Here is a 19951-nt window from a genome sequence, read left to right on the forward strand (position 1 = left end):
ACTACAGTGGAGCTCAGACACATACAACCTGTCTAACCTTGCTGCACCGACACCACCTTCATTAACCTGTTAGAGCTCTAGGGGCGCTATTTCATTTTTTGGATAAAAAACGTTCCCGTTTTAAGCGCGATATTTTGTCACGAAAAGATGCTCGACTATGCATATTCTTGACAGTTTTGGAAAGAAAACACTCTGAAGTTTCAGAATCTGCAAAGATTTTGTCTGTAAGTGCCCCAGAACTCATTCTACAGGCGAAACCAAGATGATGCATCACCCAGGAATTAGCAGAATTTCTGAAGCTCTGTTTTCCATTCTCTCCTTATATGGCTGTGATTGCGCAACGAATGAGCCTACACTTTCTGTCGTTCGCCCAAGGTCTTAGCAGCATTGTGACGTATTTGTAGGCATATCATTGGAAGATTGACCATAAGAGACTACATTTTCCAAGTGTCCGCCTGGTGTCCTGCGTCGAATTCGGTGCGCAATTGCCAGCTGCTTCCACTTTACCATTTGATTCAGGGGAGAAAGCATGTGTCCAAGAACGATGTATCAATGAAGAGATATGTGAAAAACACCTTGATGATTGATTCTAAACAACGTTTGCCATGTTTTCAGTCGATATTATGGAGTTAATTTGGAAAAAAGTTTGCGTTTTGAGGACTGAATTTATGGATTTTTTTTGGTAGCCAAATGTGATGTATAAAACGGAGCTATTTCTAATACACAAGGAATCTTTTTGGAAAAACTGAGCATCTGCTATCTAACTGAGAGTATCCTCATTGAAAACATCAGAAGTTCTTCAAAGGTAAATGATTTTATTTGAAGGCTTTTATGTTTTTGTTAATGTTGCGTGCTGGATGCTAACGCTAATGCTAACGCTAAATGCTAACGCAAAATGCTAACTCTAGCTAGCTACTTTTACACAAATTATTGTTTTCCTATGGTTGAGAAGCATATTTTGAAAATCTGAGATGACAGTGTTGTTTACAAAAGGCTAAGCTTGAGAGATGGCATATTTATTTCATTTCATTTGCGATTTTCATAAATAGTTAACGTTGTGTTATGCTAATGAGCTTGCTGATAGATTTACACAATCCTGGATACAGGGGTTTTTTCATAGCTAAACGTGACGCAGAAAACGGAGCGATTTGTCCTAAACAAATAATCTTTCAGGAAAAACTGAACATTTGCTATCTGAGAGTCTCCTCATTGAAAACATCTGAAGTTCTTCAAAGGTAAATGATTTTTTTTAATGCTTTTCTGTTTTTTTGTGTAAATGTTGCCAGCTGAATGCTAATGCTAAATGCTACGTTAGCCATCAATACTGTTACACAAATGCTTGTTTTGCAATGGTTGAGAAGCATATTTTGAAAATCTGAGATGACAGTGTTGTTAACAAAAGGCTAAGCTTGAGAGCTAGCATATTTATTTCATTTCATTTGCGATTTTCATGAATAGTTAACGTTGCGTTATGGTAATGAGCTTGAGTCTGTATTCACGAACCCGGATCCGGGATGGGGAGATCAGAAAGGTTAAATACTACAGTAGAGCTCAGATACATACAACCTGTCTAACCTTGCTGCACCGACACTACCTTCATTAAATACTACAGTAGAGCTCAGATACATACAACCTGTCTAACCTTGCTGCACCGACACCACCTTCATTAAATACTACAGTAGTGATCAGATACATACAACCTGTCTGACCTTGCTGCACCGACACCACCTTCATTAACTCCTACAATAGTGATCAGATACATACAACCTGTCTAACCTTGCTGCACCGACACCACCTTCATTAAATACTACAGTAGTGATCAGATACATACAACCTGTCTGACCTTGCTGCACCGACACCACCTTCATTAACTACTACAATAGTGATCAGATACATACAACCTGTCTAACCTTGCTGCACCGACACCACCTTCATTAAATACTACAGTAGTGATCAGATACATACAACCTGTCTGACCTTGCTGCACCGACACCACCTTCATTAAATACTACAGTAGTGATCAGATACATACAACCTGTCTAACCTTGCTGCACCGACACCACCTTCATTCATTTTTAACCATGTGTACTGACTAACTTTTGCATTCTTTACTCTCCACATATCAGAAATCTTAAACTCAGTTAGTAGACCAGACAGGCAAGAGGCTGACTGCAGGTGAGGTTCTTCAGCAGTTTGAGCAACAATAAAATCCAGTGTACCGTTCCAGTCCCCCTCCTCCAAACCATACACCCCTCTTGGTCACACTGTCTTAAGGTTTCCATTACTTGATCAAATACAGCAATAGGCTCTGTACCCTCATCAGGAGCAGAAACATTACAAAAAAACATTGACCAATAAAACCCAACCCTTGACAATCTCTAGATACCAGTCACCCTTAAGCCTGAGGAAAACAAAATTGCCGTCCCAGCACTGAAAGTAGTACCATGACTGAGTATATCAAATCAAATGTATTTATAAAGCCCTTCGTACATCAGCTGATATCCCAAAGTGCTGAACAGAAACCCAGCCTAAAACCCCAGACAGCAGAACATGTGTAAAAGCTGCCCCTTCCAACATATTCCCCAGTCAACATCATTAGCCTCATGATGTATCTCCTGTTGAAAAACTACATGAAGCCGTTTCTGTTTTATTACCTCTAATACCCAAGCCAATTTAACAGATTTCCCCAAAGTCTGGTCCAGAAACCCATTTACCTAGATTATCCACTGAGTCATCGCCAGCTGCTATCATATCAGAAATGTCCATATCCTTCTCCTGATCCTCCTCAACTGAGGCCACAGACACGTGACTACCCTCTGCCACATCCCTCTCAACACTCCCCACTTGTACCGGGCATCTCCCCCACTGCCATCCCCATCTCCAGTGACATCCCCATGTGGGTCGCCATCCCAACCAAAACCAGGACAATTCAACAAGAAATACAATATATCTAATTCTACCACTGAAAAAAAACGAAATCAGCGGTTAAAAGGAAAACCACCCAGAGAAGTAAACAAGAAAGAAACCACAGGCGATCTAACTCCAGACAACACTCACACTCGCTCATACAATACCCAGCATGCACCAAACACTGCCAGCATGAACAGAGAGAGAGAGAGAGATATGTGACTTTTGACTTAAATGTCAGATTCATGTTCTTAGTCTACTAAAACTGTACCGGTGGAGTGATGGAGGTAGAACAGGGAATGTTCAGTCTGAAGTAACTATTCAGTTTGAAGGACCGCTCTGGTCTTGTGATGGGAATCCTTTTAGACCCTTGAAACTTGGATTCCTGTTGTTCCACAGCCTGTGAAACGAGGCACGGAATACACAGCCAGTCAATGTATAGTCTGATTCAAACATGATTCAGAAAACTAGCAACACACTTATCTTCATGTAACAAGTGTCAACATAACTAACATAACTAACCAGTGGTACAGTTTAAGGTCATCTCTATAATAATGAAACCTCACCTGTATCTGGCCGGGGTCACTGGGGAACAGGTATAGGCGTTGAATTAGTTTTTCCTTTATCACTGTCAGATAGAGCATCAGCTCACAGTGGACATCTACGTTCCAAGACAGTAATCTCAGTATCAGGGAGATAGGTGAGAACTTGGGATGGAGAATCTTAACATGGAATCTGGTGACCTCATGCACTTCCTCTAAAGACACTCCATGTTCCTCTACATGAAGAATCTTCATCTCATTCCTCAGGGAAGGGTTGGTCCCTGAACAACACAATAAAAAGGAGACAGGAAGACAAATATTGTATTATTCATCCAACTAAAACACAAAGAATATGCAGTACCAGATCACAGTAAACTCAAACTCCCAGAATAGTTCATTCATTCAGGAAGTGAAACTCAGTTCAGAAAGAATACTATTTCTATATGGTTTTACCTAAACAGACAAAGTGTGGCAGATGAACTTCCTCCAGTTCACCTAACTCCATAGTGATGTCCAGCAATGGACCACCTTGTGTGTACTGCATGTCTTTCAGAAGTTGACTGTAGGGTTCCCAGTTCCTGAAGTGATACTTCAGAATGACATCTCTCTCACACAGCCAGCGGAGCCCAGACACTGTGCACTCATAACTCCCTTTGGGTGTCCTGTGCCTGAGGGCAACAACAAGATATGGTAGAGAGGGTCAATGGTCAAATGGAGAGGTTGGATAAGAAGACTATTCCCAAAGGTAATGGGGAAATACACTAGCAGGTGGAATGAAATGTTAAAAGTAGTTTCTTTACCTGAACATTATAACTCCCTGGACAGTGGAAGTCAAGGGTTCAATCTGAAGCCAGTGTGTGGATTCCTGAACAAGGACAAGCATGTCAGTAATACATATGGGGCCTGTTTCCTGGACACAGATTGAGTCTAGTGCTGGACTAAAAAGCATGCTCAATGGAAGTTTCAGTAGAAAGTTCTTTACGGTCCAGGACTAGACTTAATCTGTGTCTGGGAAACTGGCCCATTAAACCAAAGTAACTCATCTAATATTTTTATTCAATGTTACATGGAATGCTGGTATCCCAAAGTGCTGAACAGAAACCCAGCCTAAAACCCCAAACAGCAAAAAATGTGTAAAAGCTTCCCTTTCCAACATATTCCCCAGTCAACCTCATTAGGCGCGGGGACGGCAGGGTAGCCTAGTGGTTAGAGCGTTGGACTAGTAACCGGAAGGTTGCAAGCTCAAATCCCCGAGCTGATTTATCAATTAAACTGTCTAAAGACAAAATATGACAACAGCTAAAATCCTGCATGCCTACAAGCAGAACACAGGACTGTTACTAAAGCAGAACACAGGATTGTCTATATCCCAGTATGAATGGTTGGTCAGTACACATCTGGCTTTGAGACTGTGCCTGACTCCTGCAGGTATGTAAAAGTAAGAATTGACATTATGACTTACCTCAACATGGTCACAAGTCTTACAGCTCTGAGGAATCCCTGAAGTCAAAAGTAGTTGGTTAAAATTGACAATGTAATACTGAATTCATAATTATTAAATAGACTTGTAATAAAAATGAATATACCTAAGCAACAGTCTCAGAATGTATACTCATTAGCATACCATAATCTGACATTAGTGTTATATGAATTCATGTTTGTGGAAGCAGGAAACAACATCGTTCTGGTCTGTGTTTTGTAGATGTTGGGGTCTGATTTCTGCTAGATCCTAGGATGATCTCTTCACTCTCTAACAGAGTGTCAGCCAAGAAGTTTAGCATCGTGTTACAAAGCTCTTAGTTGTTGCGGAAATCGGCCCACAATACCATTTACTTTGTGCATCTACGTCATATCGCTGACAATACCTTTAAGTTTGTTTTGACCAAATAGACCATGATTGTGTTCCTTGCCTGGGAATCAACTGTAATGATTGCTTTCATCGTATTTGGATTTTAAAACAATTAAATTAGTTTACTCACATTTCTCAGGTCCAGACTTGATACAACACTCTCCACCATGGTCTCTGGTGTTGGTAAAGCAGAAGGATAGACTGATTAAACTAAATACAACTTATAAAGGCTTTATATAGCATGTGGCTATATAAAAATCACCTGATGTTTTGGAATCAAAACATTACTGCACGTAACGCGCCAATGTAATCTGAGATTTTTGGATATAAATATGCACATTATCGAACAAAAGATACATGTATTGTGTAACATGATGTCCTATGAGTGTCATCTGATGAAGATCATCAAAGGTTAGTGATTCATTTTATCTATATTTCTGCTTTTTGTGACTCCTATCTTTGGCTGGGAAAATGGCTGCGTTTTTGTTTTTGTGATTTGGCTCTGACCTAACATATTTGAGACTGGGACAGAGGTTCACCTTCCAGCAGGACAATGACCCTAAGCATACTGCTAAAGCAACACTCGAGTGGTTTAAGGGAAAACATTTAAATGTCTTGGAATGGTCTAGTCAAAGCCCAGACCTCAATCCAATTTAGAATCTGTGGTATGACTTAAAGATTACTGTACACCAGCAGGAACCCATCCAACTTGAAGGAGCTGGAGCAGTTTTGCCTTGAAGAATGGGCAAAAATCCCAGTGGCTACATGTGCCAAGCTTATAGAGACATACCCCAAGAGACTTGCAGCTGTAATTGCTGCAAAAAAAGTGGCTCTACAAAATATTGACTTTGGGGGGTGAATAGTCTCAAGCACAGTTTATTGTCTTATTTCTTGTTTGTTTCAAAATAAAAAATATTTTGCATCTTCAAAGTGATAGGCATGCTGTGTAAATCAAATTATACAACCACCCCCAAAATCTATTTTAATTCAAGGTTGTAAGGCAACAAAATAGGAAATGCCAAGGGGTTGATGAATACTTTTGCAAGGCACTGTACTTCTATGCTCGCTTCGAGTCAAATAACACTGAACCATGCATGAGCGCACCAGCTCTTCCAGAAGACTGATCACGCTCTCTGATGTAAGACCTTTAAAAGGTCAACATTCAGATGGATTACCAGTATGTGTACTACGAGCACATGCTTACCAACTGGAAAGTGTCTTCACTGACATTTTCAACCTCTCCCTGTCCGAGTCTGTAATACCAACATGTTTTAAGCAGACCACCATAGTTCTTGTGCCCACGAACACTAAGGTAACCTGCCAAAATGACTACCGACACGTAGCACTCAGGTCTGTAGCCATGACATGCTTTGAAAGACTGGTCATGGCTCACATCAACACCATTATCCCAGAAATCCTAGACCCCACTCCAATTTGCATACCGCCACAACAGATCATGCAATCTCTATTGCAATCCACACTGCCCTTTCCCACCTGGACAAAAGGAACTCACCATAGTGCCCTCAAAGCTAATCAATAAGCTAAGGTAAACACCTCCCTCTGCAACTGGATCCTGGACTTCCTGACGGGCCGCCCCCAGATGGTAAGGGTAGGTAACAATACTTCCGCCACGCTGATCCTCAATACAGGGGCCCCACAAGGGGTGCGTGCTCAGTCCCCTCCTGTACTCCCTGTTCACTCATGACTGCATAGCCAGGCATGACTCCAACACCATCATTAAGTTTACAAATGACACAACAGTGGTACTATTTGCACCCACCCCCCTTACACCGCTGCTGCTCTCTGTCGTTATCATCTATGCATAGTCACTTTAATAACTCTACCTACATGTACATATTACCTCAACTACCCGGTTCCCCCACACATTGACTATTGGATGGAGGTCACTATTGTTATTTTACTGCTGATCTTTCATTACTTGTTCCTCTTATTTCTTATTCTTATCCATACGTTTTTTCCAACTGCATTGTTGGTTAAAGGGCTCGTAAGTAAGAATTTCGCTGTAAGGTTGTATTCAGCACATGTGAATAATGAAATTTTATTTGGAAATGAGTGAGTGAGACTGGCCTAACAGTGAGGATGTCCTATTTAATAGGTTCTGATGCCCTCTCGTGGTTAGAGTGAGACTGACATTACAGAGAGGAGAGCTAATCTAACTGTCTGAACATCCAACAGAACACATTAAAACACACCACTACTACGAATCTAACTGTCTGTAGGTCCAACAGAACACATTAAAACACACCACTACTACTAATCTAATTGTGGGAATGATTCCAGAGGAAAACAAATGATGAAACATTGCTATGACTCACCTCTGAATGTTTTGGTCATCTATCTGACACAGGGTCACTGAGGATGAGGAGGAGAAAACCCCAAACAGAAACCCAAATCCAGGATAGAGGGGTTCAGTGAATGTTGTCTGTCTTGTGTATAGGTGTTTCAGTGTACCAGAGGACACACTATAGATGGACAAAGTACCAGCTGGCCAGTCCAGATACACGCCAACTCTCATAGAATCAGGACGAGGGATGGATCTCCTACGGACTCCAGCTTGGAAAAAGTGATAATGACTGTCAGAGCAGACTAAACACCAGGACTCCTTATTGTGTCCAACGCTACTGTCATCTCCAGCTCCCTTCCTCATCATTCCTTTGTACACCACACCAAAGACAGTCATGCCATCATGCAGGTACCTATCCATCTCCACCTCCCAGTAATTACGAGATCCAGATAAGCCTTCTCTGCAGAGAACTTGGGGATGATAGTCAAATCTGTCTGGATGGTCTTCATAATGCTGCTTCTCTTCCACCAATGTCACCTTCCTGTTCCCCTCAGACAGTATCAGGTTTGGGTGTGCTGTATTTGGGTCCAGGGTGAGATGACAGGCATCTGTAGACAAAAGGAGAGTTTAATCAAACCACATCTTCATATAAAATGTTGTTTTGTAGGTACAGAACAAGTATTGATTAGTTACTATGCTACTATAGTTCTGAATATGCAGTTAATTAGGATTGAAGAGACTTACATTTCCTCAGCCCTGATTTCAGCCTGCACTCTCCACGATGATCCACACTGTAGGAGAAACAGGTTATTGACTGACAAAGACCTAATAAAGCAGTCAACATTTAAACCATATTGTTGTGTTCTGGTGCACTATCCCAGTTCATTACTATCCTACCTACTGCATACAGAACAGAGTGCATACAGAACAGAGTACAATTCATTACTAGAGACATACAGGTATTCTATCCTACCTACTACATACAGAACGGAGTACAATTCATTACTAGAGACATACAGGTATTCTATCCTACCTACTGCATACAGAACAGAGTACAATTCATTACTAGAGACATACAGGTATTCTATCCTACCTACTACATACAGAACGGAGTACAATTCATTACTAGAGACATACAGGTATTATATCCTACCTACTACATACAGAACAGAGTACAATTCCAACAGGATATCAATCAGAGATGCAGAAGAAGAGTATTCATGTGGTGATGATGTATGCTGTGTTGGACTGCTCAGCCTGCTGAGTAAAGTTCCCCTTAATTCTACCATCATGTCCTCATGTTACTGACCCTACTACACTACATATGACACAACCGCTGCTCACATTATTGGGACCTTTTTTCTGACTTACTTCAGCTTCGTCAGTTTATATGTGGGATCCACCAGAGCAGTTGAAAGCAGTCCCCCTGCAGAGTCTCCTGGGTGATTGTAGCTCAGGTCCAGCTCTTTCAGGTGGGAGAGGTTTGACCTCAGAGCTGAAGACAGAGCAGCACAGCCCTCCTCTGTGACCAGACAGCCAGACAGCCTACAGAGACACACAACAGCTGTCTAGGTTGATGTACTGGTGTCAATCATCTTATAGGACACCCATCCATTTGTCCATGACACAAACATTGTGATGAAACATTAGATGTTTTTGTTTTACTAAGCTCAGTACAGACCTGACTGAAACAGCTGTACTTACCGCAGTGTGTGTAGTTTACAGTCTGGATCCTCCAGTCCAGCAGACAGCAGTGTAACTCAGCTCAGTACCGACCTGACTGAAACAGCTGTACTTACCCCAGTGTGTGTAGTTTACAGTCTGGATCCTCCAGTCCAGCAGACAGCAGTGTAACTCCTGAGTCCTGCAGGTCATTGTCTCTCAGCTCCAGTTGTTTCAGTTGTGAGTTGGGTGAACTCAGGACTGAGGCCAGATCTGAACAGCAACCCTTTGTCAGACCACACTGACCTAGACTAGAGGGCAGAAGAGCACATGATTGACACATCTTTAAAACATCCACACAATAACTCATACTGAAGATATTTAACTCACACTAGTGTCTGTATGTTGCAGAGTGGACTGGTTAGTCCAACACAGAGCAGCTCCACTCCTCTGTCTCCCAGGTCATTGTAGCTGAGGTCCAGTTCTCTCAGGGGGGAGTTTGGTGTCTGCAGAGCTGAGGTCAGAGTCTCACAGGATTTATATGTGAGGTAACAGTCAGCCAGTCTGGAGAGAGGAGATATGTTGATTCACTGTTAAATATGCAAAGCTTTAAGAATAATGAGATGCATTATGACAATAACAGAAGGACATGATTTACCAATGTTAAAAAAATACTTTTTACCCTTTTAATTATTTTATATATATTTAGTGTACGTTTTTACAAGATGAGTGATGAGAAGAGAATCGTCCAGCTCATTGGGTCTCTCTCTACACCCCCTATATGCCATGTCATGAAATATGCAGACAGATGGATTAAAAGTATGTTTACATTGTAATACTTCTGACAGACAACTTCTATCTCCGCCCATAACTTTAGGAATTATAGCATTCCCAGAAAGCATGAATTATTGACTCATTGTTAGTTTTACACTTAAGACATGGCTCTGTCGTTGTGCTGTAGAATTTGTTAATTTTGTCTTGTGTAACAAATTCTATACATTACTTTATACTGGATTAACCATACATTTTTTCTGACTTTAATTTCATTAGTTATGTTCCAACATTCCCTCCATCTTGTGCCAATTTCAGTTATTTTTAAGTCTTGGTTCCAATAGTAAAACATTTTTTTTCTCTAAAAACACATACTAACTCACACAAGATATTTAACCTTAGTTTGATATATTTATCACGTTTGATGAATGTTTCAGCATATTTACCAAGATGTTAAAATAATGTTAAAAACCTAACACATACTAGCTACATACAAAATATATAAACACTATAAAAACAGTGGATACCGAAGATATTGAACTCACACTAGTGTCTGTATGTTGCAGAGTGGACTGGTTAGTCCAACACAGAGCAGCTCCACTCCTCTGTCTCCCAGGTCATTGTAGCTGAGGTCCAGTTCTCTCAGGGGGGAGTTTGGTGTCTGCAGAGCTGAGGCCAGAGTCTCACAGGATTCATATGTTAGTTCACAGTCAACCAGTCTGGAGAGAGGAGATATGTTGACACACTGTTAAATATGCAAAGATTTAAGAATAATGTTATTCATTAAGACAATAACAGGAGGAAATGATTAAACAATGTTAAAAACATACACATACTTACTATATACAAAATATATAAACACACAGTGGATACTGAAGATTACGGACATATTCAATCAATCCTTAACCCAGTCTGCTGTTCCCACATGCTTCAAGAGGGCCACCATTCTCCCTGTTCCCAAGAAAGCTAAGGTAACTGAGCTAAACGACTACCGCCCCGTAGCACTCACTTCCGTCATCATGAAGTGCTTTGAGAGACTAGTCAAGGACCATATCACCTCCACCCTTCCTGACACCGTTGACCCACTTCAATTTGCTTACCGCCCAAATAGGTCCACAGACGACGCAATCGCAACCACACTGCACACTGCCCTAACCCATCTGGACAAGAGGAATACCTATGTGAGAATGCTGTTCATCAACTACAGCTCAGCATTTAACACCATAGTACCCTCCAAACTCGTCACCAAGCTCGAGACCCTGGTTCTCGACCCCACCCTGTGCAACTGGGTACTGGACTTCCTGACGGGCCGATCCCAGGTGGTGAGGGTAGGCAACAACATCTCCCCAATAACCTCACACTCAACAAAACAAAGGAGATGATTGTGGACTTCAGGAAACAGCAGAGGCAGCACCCCCCTATCCACATCGATGGGACAGTATTGGAGAGGGTAGTAAGTTAAGTTCCTCTGCGTACACATCATGGACAAACTGAATTGGTCCACCCACACAGACAGCGTCGTGAAGAAGGCGTAGCAGCGCCTCTTCAACCTCAGGAGGCTGAAGAAATTTGGCTTGTCACCAAAAGCACTCACAAACTTCTACAGATGCACAATCGAGAGCATCCTGTCGGGCTGTATCACCGCCTGGTACGGCAACTGCTCCGCCCACAACCGTAAGGTTCTCCAGAGGGTAGTGAGGTCTGCACAACGCATCACCGGGGGCAAACTACCGGCCCTCCAGGACACCTACACAACCCGATGTCACAGGAAGGCCATTAAGATCATCAAGGACAACAACCACCCGAGCCACTGCCTGTTCACCCCGCTATCATCCAGAAGGCGAGGTCAGTACAGGTGCATCAAAGCAAGGACTGAGAGACTGAAAAACAGCTTCTATCTCAAGGCCATCAGACTGTTAAACAGCCACCACTAACATTGAGTGGCTGCTGCCAACACACTGACTCAACTCCAGCCACTTTAATAATGGGAATTGATGGAAATTGATGTAAAATATATCACTAGCCACTTTAAACAATGCTACTTAATATAATGCTTACATACCCTGCATTACTCATCTCATAAACTGTACTCGATACCATCTACTGCATCTTGCCTATGCCGTTCTGTACCATCACTCATTCATATATCTTTATGTACATATTCTTTATCCCTTTACACTTGTGTGTATAAGGTAGTAGTTTTGGAATTGTTAGGTTAGATTACTCATTGGTTATTACTGCATTGTCGGAACTAGAAGCACAAGCATTTCGCAACACTCGCATTAACATCTGCTAACCATGTGTTTGTGACAAATGCATTTGATTTGATTTGAGATATTGAACTCACACTAGTGTCTGTATGTTGCAGAGTGGACTGGTTAGTCCAACACAGAGCAGCTCCACTCCTCTGTCTCCCAGGTCATTGTTGCTGAGGTTCAGTTCTCTCAGGGGGGAGTTTGGTGTCTGCAGAGCTGAGGTCAGAGTCTCACAGGATTCATGTGTGATTTTACAGTCAACCAGTCTGGAGAGAGGAGATATGTCGATTAGAGGTCGGCCGATTAATTAAGTTTTCATAATCAGTAATCAGCAATTTTGGATGCCGATTATGGCTGATTAAATTGCAATCCATGAGGAGACTGCGTGGCAGGCTGACCACCTGTTACACAAGTGCAGCATCAAAAGGACCTTGTTGCTGCAAGGAGCCAAGGTAAGTTGCTAGCTAGCATTAACCTTACCTTATAAAAAACAATCTAACTACACATGGTTGATGATATTACTAGGTTAGGCGTTGCATATAATCAATGCGGTGCCTTATAATTTATCATCGAATCACAGCCTACTTCCCCAAACGGCTGATGATTTAACAAAAGCGCATTGCCGAAAAAAGCACAATTGTTGCACAAATGTACCATAAACATCAATGCCATTCTTAATCAATACACAGAAGTATATATATTTTTTAAACCTGCATATTTAGTTGAAAGAAATTCATGTTAGTGGGACATATTAACTAGGGAAATTGAGTCATTTCTCTTGCGTCAGGGTATATGCAGCAGTTTGGGCCGCCTAGCTCGTTGCGAACTGTGTGAAGACCATTTCTTCCTAACAAAGACCGGAATTAATTTGCCCAAGTTTTACATAATCATGACATAACATTGAAGGTTGAGCAAGGCAGCAGCAGGCTCGTAAACATTCATTCAAACAGCCCTTTACTCCGTTTCCCAGCATATTTAACTCACACTAGTGTCTGTATGTTGCAGAGTGGACTGGTTAGTCCGACACAGAGCAGCTCCACTCCTCTGTCTCCCAGGTCATTGTAGCTGAGGTCCAGTTCTCTCAGCGGGGAGTTTGGTGTCTGCAGAGCTGAGGCCAGAGTCTCACAGGATTTATATGTGAGTTTACAGCCATCCAATCTGGAGAGAGGAGACAATATGTTAGATATACAAATCCTTCATAATAATGATACTGTATACATCAACTCAATAACAGAACTTACAGTGCTCTCTTGCAAGTTTTCACTACGGGCAGCAACCTCTGATAACCTTTCTCTGATGTGTTGTATGTCTTCAGGTCAAACTCCTCCAGCACCTCCTCTGACATCAGTAACAGGTAGGCCAGGGCTGAACATTGGTCAGGTTTTAGTCTTGTTTCTGAAAGAGTTCCTGAATGCAGGGAGGTCTGCATGTCTTCAACAAGAGAGTTGGCACCAAGTTCATTCAGACAGTGGAACAAGTTGATGATCCTTTCTGGTGAGGATTCCTGGTTGATCTTGTCTGAAAGGTACCTGACTGTTCTCTCAACTGTTTCCTCATTGGTCTGTGTTGTACTTCCTGTCTGTGTCAGAAGGCCTCGTAACAGATTCTGATTGGACTCCAGTGAGAGACCCAGAAGGAAGCGGAGGAACAGGTCCAGGAGTCCATTCTCACTCTTCAAGGCCTGGTCCACTGCAGTCCTGTGTAAGTCAGACAACTGGAATGACTCTCTCTCTTCATCATCACTCGTGGGGGAGAAAACATTTTCCTTCTTGTCTAGACATGATTCTAAAGCATGCACTGCTGCTAGAAACTCCTGCATGCTCAGATGCACAAAGCTGTAGACCTTGTCTTGGTACAGCCCAGATTCTTCTTTAAAGATCTCTGTACACAATGCTGAGTACTCTGATGCCTCTGTGACATCAAGGCCACACTCTCTCAGGTCCTCCTCATAGAAGATCAGGTTGCCCTTCAGCAGCTGTTGGAAAGCCAGCTTGGCCAGTTTCAGGATCATCTCTTTGTCTGACTGAGACAGTTCCTTTGGGTTTGTCTCTGTGGCTTTGTTGTACTTCCTGTTCTTCACAATGATTTGGATGAGCATGAAGTGTAAGTACATCTGGGTCAGAGTTTTGGGGACTTCATCATTCTCTGCCTCTTTCAGTATCATCTCAAGGACAGTGGCTGATATCCAACAGAAGACTGGCATGTGGCACATGATGCGGAGGCTCCTTGATGTCTTCATGTGTTTGATGATTTCATTGGCCAGATTCTGATCTGGGATCTTCTTCCTGAAGTACTCCTCCTTCTGTGGATCATTGAACCCTCGTACCTCTGTCACCTGGTCAACACACTCAGGAGGGATCTGATTGGCTGCTGCAGGCCGTGTGGTTATCCAGAGGAGTGCAGAGGGAAGCAGATTCCCCTCGATGAGGTTTGTCAGCAGCACATCCACTGAGGTTGGCTTCGTGACATCACAGCACTTCTCAGTGTTTTTGAAGTCTAGAGAAAGTCGACACTCATCCAGACCATCAAAAATGAAAACAGTTTTGGTTTCACCATCTTCAATGCTGTCAATCTCTTTCAGCTCTGAGAAGTAGTGGGAAAGAAGTTGCATCAGACTGTATTGGTCCTTTTTCAGGTTCAGATCACGGAAAGGAAGAGGAAACATGAAATGAACGTCCTGATTTGCTTTTCCCTCTGCCCAGTCAAGGATGACCTTCTGCACAGAGACTGTTTTTCCAATGCCAGCGATTCCTTTGGTCAGCACAGTTCTGATTGGTTTGTCTTGTCCAGGTAAAGGCTTGAAGATGTCGTTGCATTTGATTTGTGTCTCTTGTGTGGTTTGTTTCTTGGATGCCATCTCTATCTGTCTAACCTCATGTTCATTATTGAGCCCTCCACTTCCACCCTCTGTGATGTAGAGGTCTGTGTAGATGTCCTTTAACAGACTTTGGTTTCCATGGTGTCCAATTCCTTCAGATATGTGTTGATACTTGTGTTTCAGTTTAGCCTTGATGTCTTGTTGGACTGTCAGCAGAGTTTGACCTGTAGGAAAACAATGAGAGTTGGGACTCATAAGTTAATGTGTGTGTTTTATAAGGGCCTTTGTACCGTTCTTTGTGATATTGTATGAAAAACAGTCTTACTTCTTCTGTCCAGAAGGTTGTGTGTGATCTTTAATGCATCCTCACTGTCCAAACTCTCCACTTCATTATTGTCATTTGGAAATGGTTCCTGGCTGAAAGCAGGTGGCTGATCACTCTTCATTGATACCAGGCTGGTTGTAGGTGACTCTGCTCTGGGCTTCTGGACACTGAACAAAACAGGGAGAGAGAACACCTCATCAATATCACATCAATACCTAATCTACTTCCTTTTAACAACTGTATAATGGAACTTCAAGAAGTTATGATGTTTCTTTTAAAGCTACAGTCTGCAATTGGTAAATCCATTTTTGGCCATTTAAATCAATGATATAGACCTCCATTTTATGTCATTTGTGAACACTTTTCTGTATATTTTACATGTAATCTCTTACCTCTTAGAACTGGTGTCTTGAGTCATTTTAGAGGCAGTGTTCTCCTCTCTCTCCCCAGAGAGACTCATTTTAGAGGCAGTGGTCTCTTCTCTCTCCCCAGAGAGACTCATTTTAGAGGCGGTGGTCCCCTCCTCTCTCCCCCCAGAGAGACTCATTTTAGAGGTGGTGGTCCCCTCCTCTCTCTCCCCAGAGAGACTCATTTTAGAGGCAGTGGTCCCCTCCTCTCTCCCCAGAGAGACTCATTTTAGAGGCAGTGGTCCCCTCCTCTCTCTCCCCAGAGAGACTGGTTTTAGATGTAAGTCACAGCTCACTCAGCTGCAATAAGAAATAGCAGAACAGTTAATATTTCTGAACATTGTTGAAGAACCATTAGCTTCTTATGGCTGAGATCCCGTTAACGGGATCGATATGACAATAGCCAGTGAAAGTGCAAGGCACCAAAAACAGAAATCTCATAATTCAAATTCCTCAGACATACAAGTATTTTACACCATGTTAAAGATCAACTTGTGAATCCCACCACGGTGTCCGATTTCAAAAAGGCTTTACGACGAAAGGTCTGCACCTAGTCACAGAAAAACACAGCCATTTCCTAACCAAGCAGAGGAGTCACAAAAAGCAGAAAGAGATCAAATTAATCACTAACCTTTGATGATCTTCATCAGATGACACTCATAGGACTTCATGTTATACAATGCATGTATGTTTTGTTCAACAAAGTTCATATTTATATCCAAAAATCTCAGTTTACATTGGCGCTATATGTTCAGTAATGAGCCACATCAATTTACAGAAATACTCATAATAAACATTGATAAAATATACAACTATTATACATGGAACTTTGGACAAACCTCTGCTTAATTTAACCGCGGTGTCAGATTTTTAAAAAATCTTTACGGAACAAGCACACCATGCAATAATCTGAGTACAGCGCTTAGAGACCAAAACAACCATACAGATATCCGCCATGTTGTGGAGTCAGCAGAAGTCAGAATAGTATTATAAATGTTCACTTACATTTGATGATCTTCATCAGAATGCACTCCCAGGAATCCCAGTTCTATAATAAATGTTTGATTTGTTAGCTAAAGTCCATTTATGTCCAAATACCTCCTTTTTTGCACGTTTAGTACACAATCCAAACTCACGATGCGCAGGCAAGTCCAGGCAAAAGTTCAGATGAGAAGTCATATTACAGTTTGTAGAAACATGTCAAACGAAGTATAGAATCCATGTTTAGGATGTTTTTATCATAAATCTTCAATAATGGTCCAACCGGAGAATTCCTTTGTCTGTAGAAATGCAATGGAACAGAGCTAACTCTCACGGGTGCGCGCGAGACTGAGCTCGTGGCACTCTGCCAGACCCCTTACTCAATCAGCTCCCACCCCCCCCACCCCTTCACAGTAGAAGCATCAAACAAGGTTCTAAAGACTGTTGACATCTAGTGGAAGCCTTAGGAAATGCAATATGACCAAAATTCCACTAATATACATATATACATATATATACATATACATACACACACACACGATAGGCAAAGAGTTGAAAAACTACAAACCTCAGATTTCCCACTTCCTGGTTGGATTTTTTCTCTGGTTTTTGCCTGCCATATGAGTTCTGTTATACTCACAGACATGATTCAAACCGTTTTAGAAACTTCAGAGTGTTTTCTATCCAAATCTACAAATCATATGCATATATTACCAACTGGGCCTGAGTAGCGGGCAGTTTACTCTGGGCACCTTATTCATCCAAGCTACTCAAAACTGCTCCCAGCCATAAGAAATGTAACAACTCATTTACTGTCTGAGGTCAAAGAGTAAAATCACACTTTTTGTATTCAAACATACACAGTCCAATATGTTATTCATTTGATTTGACTTTGATCCCCATTAGCTGACTCCATAACAACAGCTAGTCTACCTGGTTGGATCCCCTGACTCCATAACAACAGCTAGTCCACCTGGTTGGATCCCCTGACTCCATAACAACAGCTAGTCCACCTGGTTGGAACCCCTGACTCCATAACAACAGCTAGTCCACCTGGTTGGATCCCCTGACTCCATAACAACAGCTAGTCCACCTGGTTGGATCCCCTGACTCCATAACAACAGCTAGTCTACCTGGTTGGATCCCCTGACTCCATAACAACAGCTAGTCTACCTGGTTGGATCCCCTGACTCCATAACAACAGCTAGTCTACCTGGTTGGATCCCCTGACTCCATAACAACAGCTAGTCTACCTGGTTGGATCCCCTGACTCCATAACAACAGCTAGTCTACCTGGTTGGATCCCCTGACTCCATAACAGCCCCGTTTTGGGGGGGAAATCCATTACAGCAAAGTACTTCATTAATTGTTAACCAGAAATTATTTGTTATTGATGCATTGGGTCTTTAAAGCTAGAATCCTTAGTTGCTGCATCCATTTTTGGACGTATAAATGAATGATAGATTCTTCAAGAATGAATCAGTATAACTTATACATTTCTCATGACCTCAGTTCCACTGTTGTCCTCCATCAGAACCCAAAATATAAGCTTGTTTAACTCCAATGCTAGTAAAAACACCATTTAATGTTGATATCATGTATGGTCAGTCCTAGCATCCTAGCTCCATCTATGAATTTAAAAACCCTTAGCCTACAATGGTCGCGCTCTCGCGGAAATCAAATTATCATAAAACAATCCCCATCGAAAAACGATTTTTTGCATGGGCTGCGTCTCAATCCACACCATCCGCCGATATCGCCCTTCAGCATCTGCGGTGGAAGGTGGCAGAGCTAGAGCAACAGCTAGTCTACCTGGTTGGATCCCCTGATTCCATAATAACAGCTAGTCTAGAGCGGTGTTTCTCAGACCATGAGACGTCCCAAAAATAGTTTCTCACGCATAATGCTACGTAGCATCAGAACGGTTTGGCCTACAAACTAAACTCAGCAAAAAAAGAAATGTCCTCTCACTGTCAACTGCGTTTATTTTCAGCAAACTTAACATGTGTAAATATTTGTATGAACATGAGATTCAACAACTGAGACATAAACTGAACAAGTTCCACAGACATGTGACTAACAGAAATGGAATAATGTGTCCCTGAACAAAGGGGGGGGGGGGGGGTCAAAATCAAAAGTAACAGTCAGTATCTGGTGTGGTCACAAGCTGCATTAAGTACTGCAGTGCATCTCCTACTCATGGACTGCACCAGATTTGCCAGTTATTGCTGTGTGATGTTAACCCACTCTTCCACCAAGGCACCTGCAAGTTCCCGGACATTTCTGGGGGGAATGGCCCTAGCCCTCACCCTCCGAACCAACAGGTCCCAGACGTGCTCAATGGGATTGAGATCCGGGCTCTTCTCTGGCCTTGGCAGAACACTGGCATTCCTGTCTTGCAGGAAATCACGCACAGAACGATCAGTATGGCTGGTGGCATTGTCATGCTGGAGGATCTTGTCAGGATGAGCCTGGAGGGTCATGTGGGGATGAACCTGCAGGAAGGATACCACATGAGGGAGGAGGATGTCTTCCCTGTAAAGCTCAGCTTTGAGATTGCCTGCAATGACAACAAGCTCAGTCCGATGATGCTGTGACACACTGCCCCAGACTATGACGGACCCTCCACCTCCAAATCGATCCCGCTCCAGAGTACAGGCCTCGGTGTAACGCTCATTCCTTCAACGATAGACGCAAATCCGACCATCACCCCTGGTGAGACAAAACCACGACTCGTCAGTGAAGAGAACTTTTTGCCAGTCCTGTCTCATCCAGCGACGGTGGGTTTGTGCCCATAGGCGACGTTGTTGCCAGTGATGTCTGATGAGAACCTGCCTTACAACAGGCCTACAAGCCCTCAGTGCAGCCTCTCTCAGCCTATTTTGCGGACAATCTGAGCACTGCTGGAGGGATTGTGCGTTCCTGGTGTAACTCGGGCAGTTGTTGATGCCATCCTGTACCTGTCCCTCAGGTGATGTTTGAATGTCCCGATCCTGTGCAGGTGTTGTTATACGTGGACTGCCACACTCATGCCTCCTTTCAGCATGCCTAAGGCACGTTCACGCAGATGAGCAGGGACCCTGGGTATCTTTCTTTTGGAGTTTTTCCAGGGTCAATAGAAAGGCCTCT

At 42.6% G+C, this 19951-nt stretch overlaps 1 protein-coding gene and 1 long non-coding RNA gene across 3 annotated transcripts in view; one reads left to right on the forward strand and one right to left on the reverse strand.

Annotated features, from left to right (window-relative positions):
- LOC110530284 (protein NLRC3-like) overlaps positions 1-19951 on the reverse strand; it is a 31632-nt gene that overhangs the window by 3042 nt on the left and 8639 nt on the right. The window contains exons 2-17 of one of the 2 annotated variants that reach the window (XM_090209850.1): positions 15827-16141; positions 15435-15601; positions 13533-15333; positions 13276-13449; positions 10582-10755; positions 9656-9829; positions 9403-9576; positions 8975-9148; positions 8348-8394; positions 7635-8211; positions 5429-5472; positions 4912-4949; positions 4250-4314; positions 3903-4117; positions 3474-3730; positions 3179-3307 (exon numbers count right to left, since the gene is read on the reverse strand). In XM_090209850.1, coding sequence (XP_090065976.1) covers positions 3179-3307; positions 3474-3730; positions 3903-4117; positions 4250-4314; positions 4912-4949; positions 5429-5472; positions 7635-8211; positions 8348-8394; positions 8975-9148; positions 9403-9576; positions 9656-9829; positions 10582-10755; positions 13276-13449; positions 13533-15333; positions 15435-15601; positions 15827-16026 — 4410 coding nt within the window. In that variant the 5' untranslated portion in view covers positions 16027-16141. Of the gene's footprint in view, positions 1-3178; positions 3308-3473; positions 3731-3902; positions 4118-4249; positions 4315-4911; positions 4950-5428; positions 5473-7634; positions 8212-8347; positions 8395-8974; positions 9149-9398; positions 9577-9655; positions 9830-10581; positions 10756-13275; positions 13450-13532; positions 15334-15434; positions 15602-15826; positions 16142-19951 lie in introns of those variants that run through there. The other variant, XM_090209851.1, reaches the window with a different exon arrangement.
- Positions 671-19300, forward strand: LOC149974657 (uncharacterized). Its single transcript, XR_016488718.1, has 3 exons — positions 671-805; positions 1174-1235; positions 19225-19300. It is a non-coding gene; the product is annotated as an uncharacterized LOC149974657 (long non-coding RNA).

Source organism: Oncorhynchus mykiss, chromosome 19 (genome assembly GCF_057628025.1).
Source record: "Oncorhynchus mykiss isolate SJ-2025 chromosome 19, ASM5762802v1, whole genome shotgun sequence".
Taxonomy (NCBI): domain Eukaryota; kingdom Metazoa; phylum Chordata; class Actinopteri; order Salmoniformes; family Salmonidae; genus Oncorhynchus; species Oncorhynchus mykiss.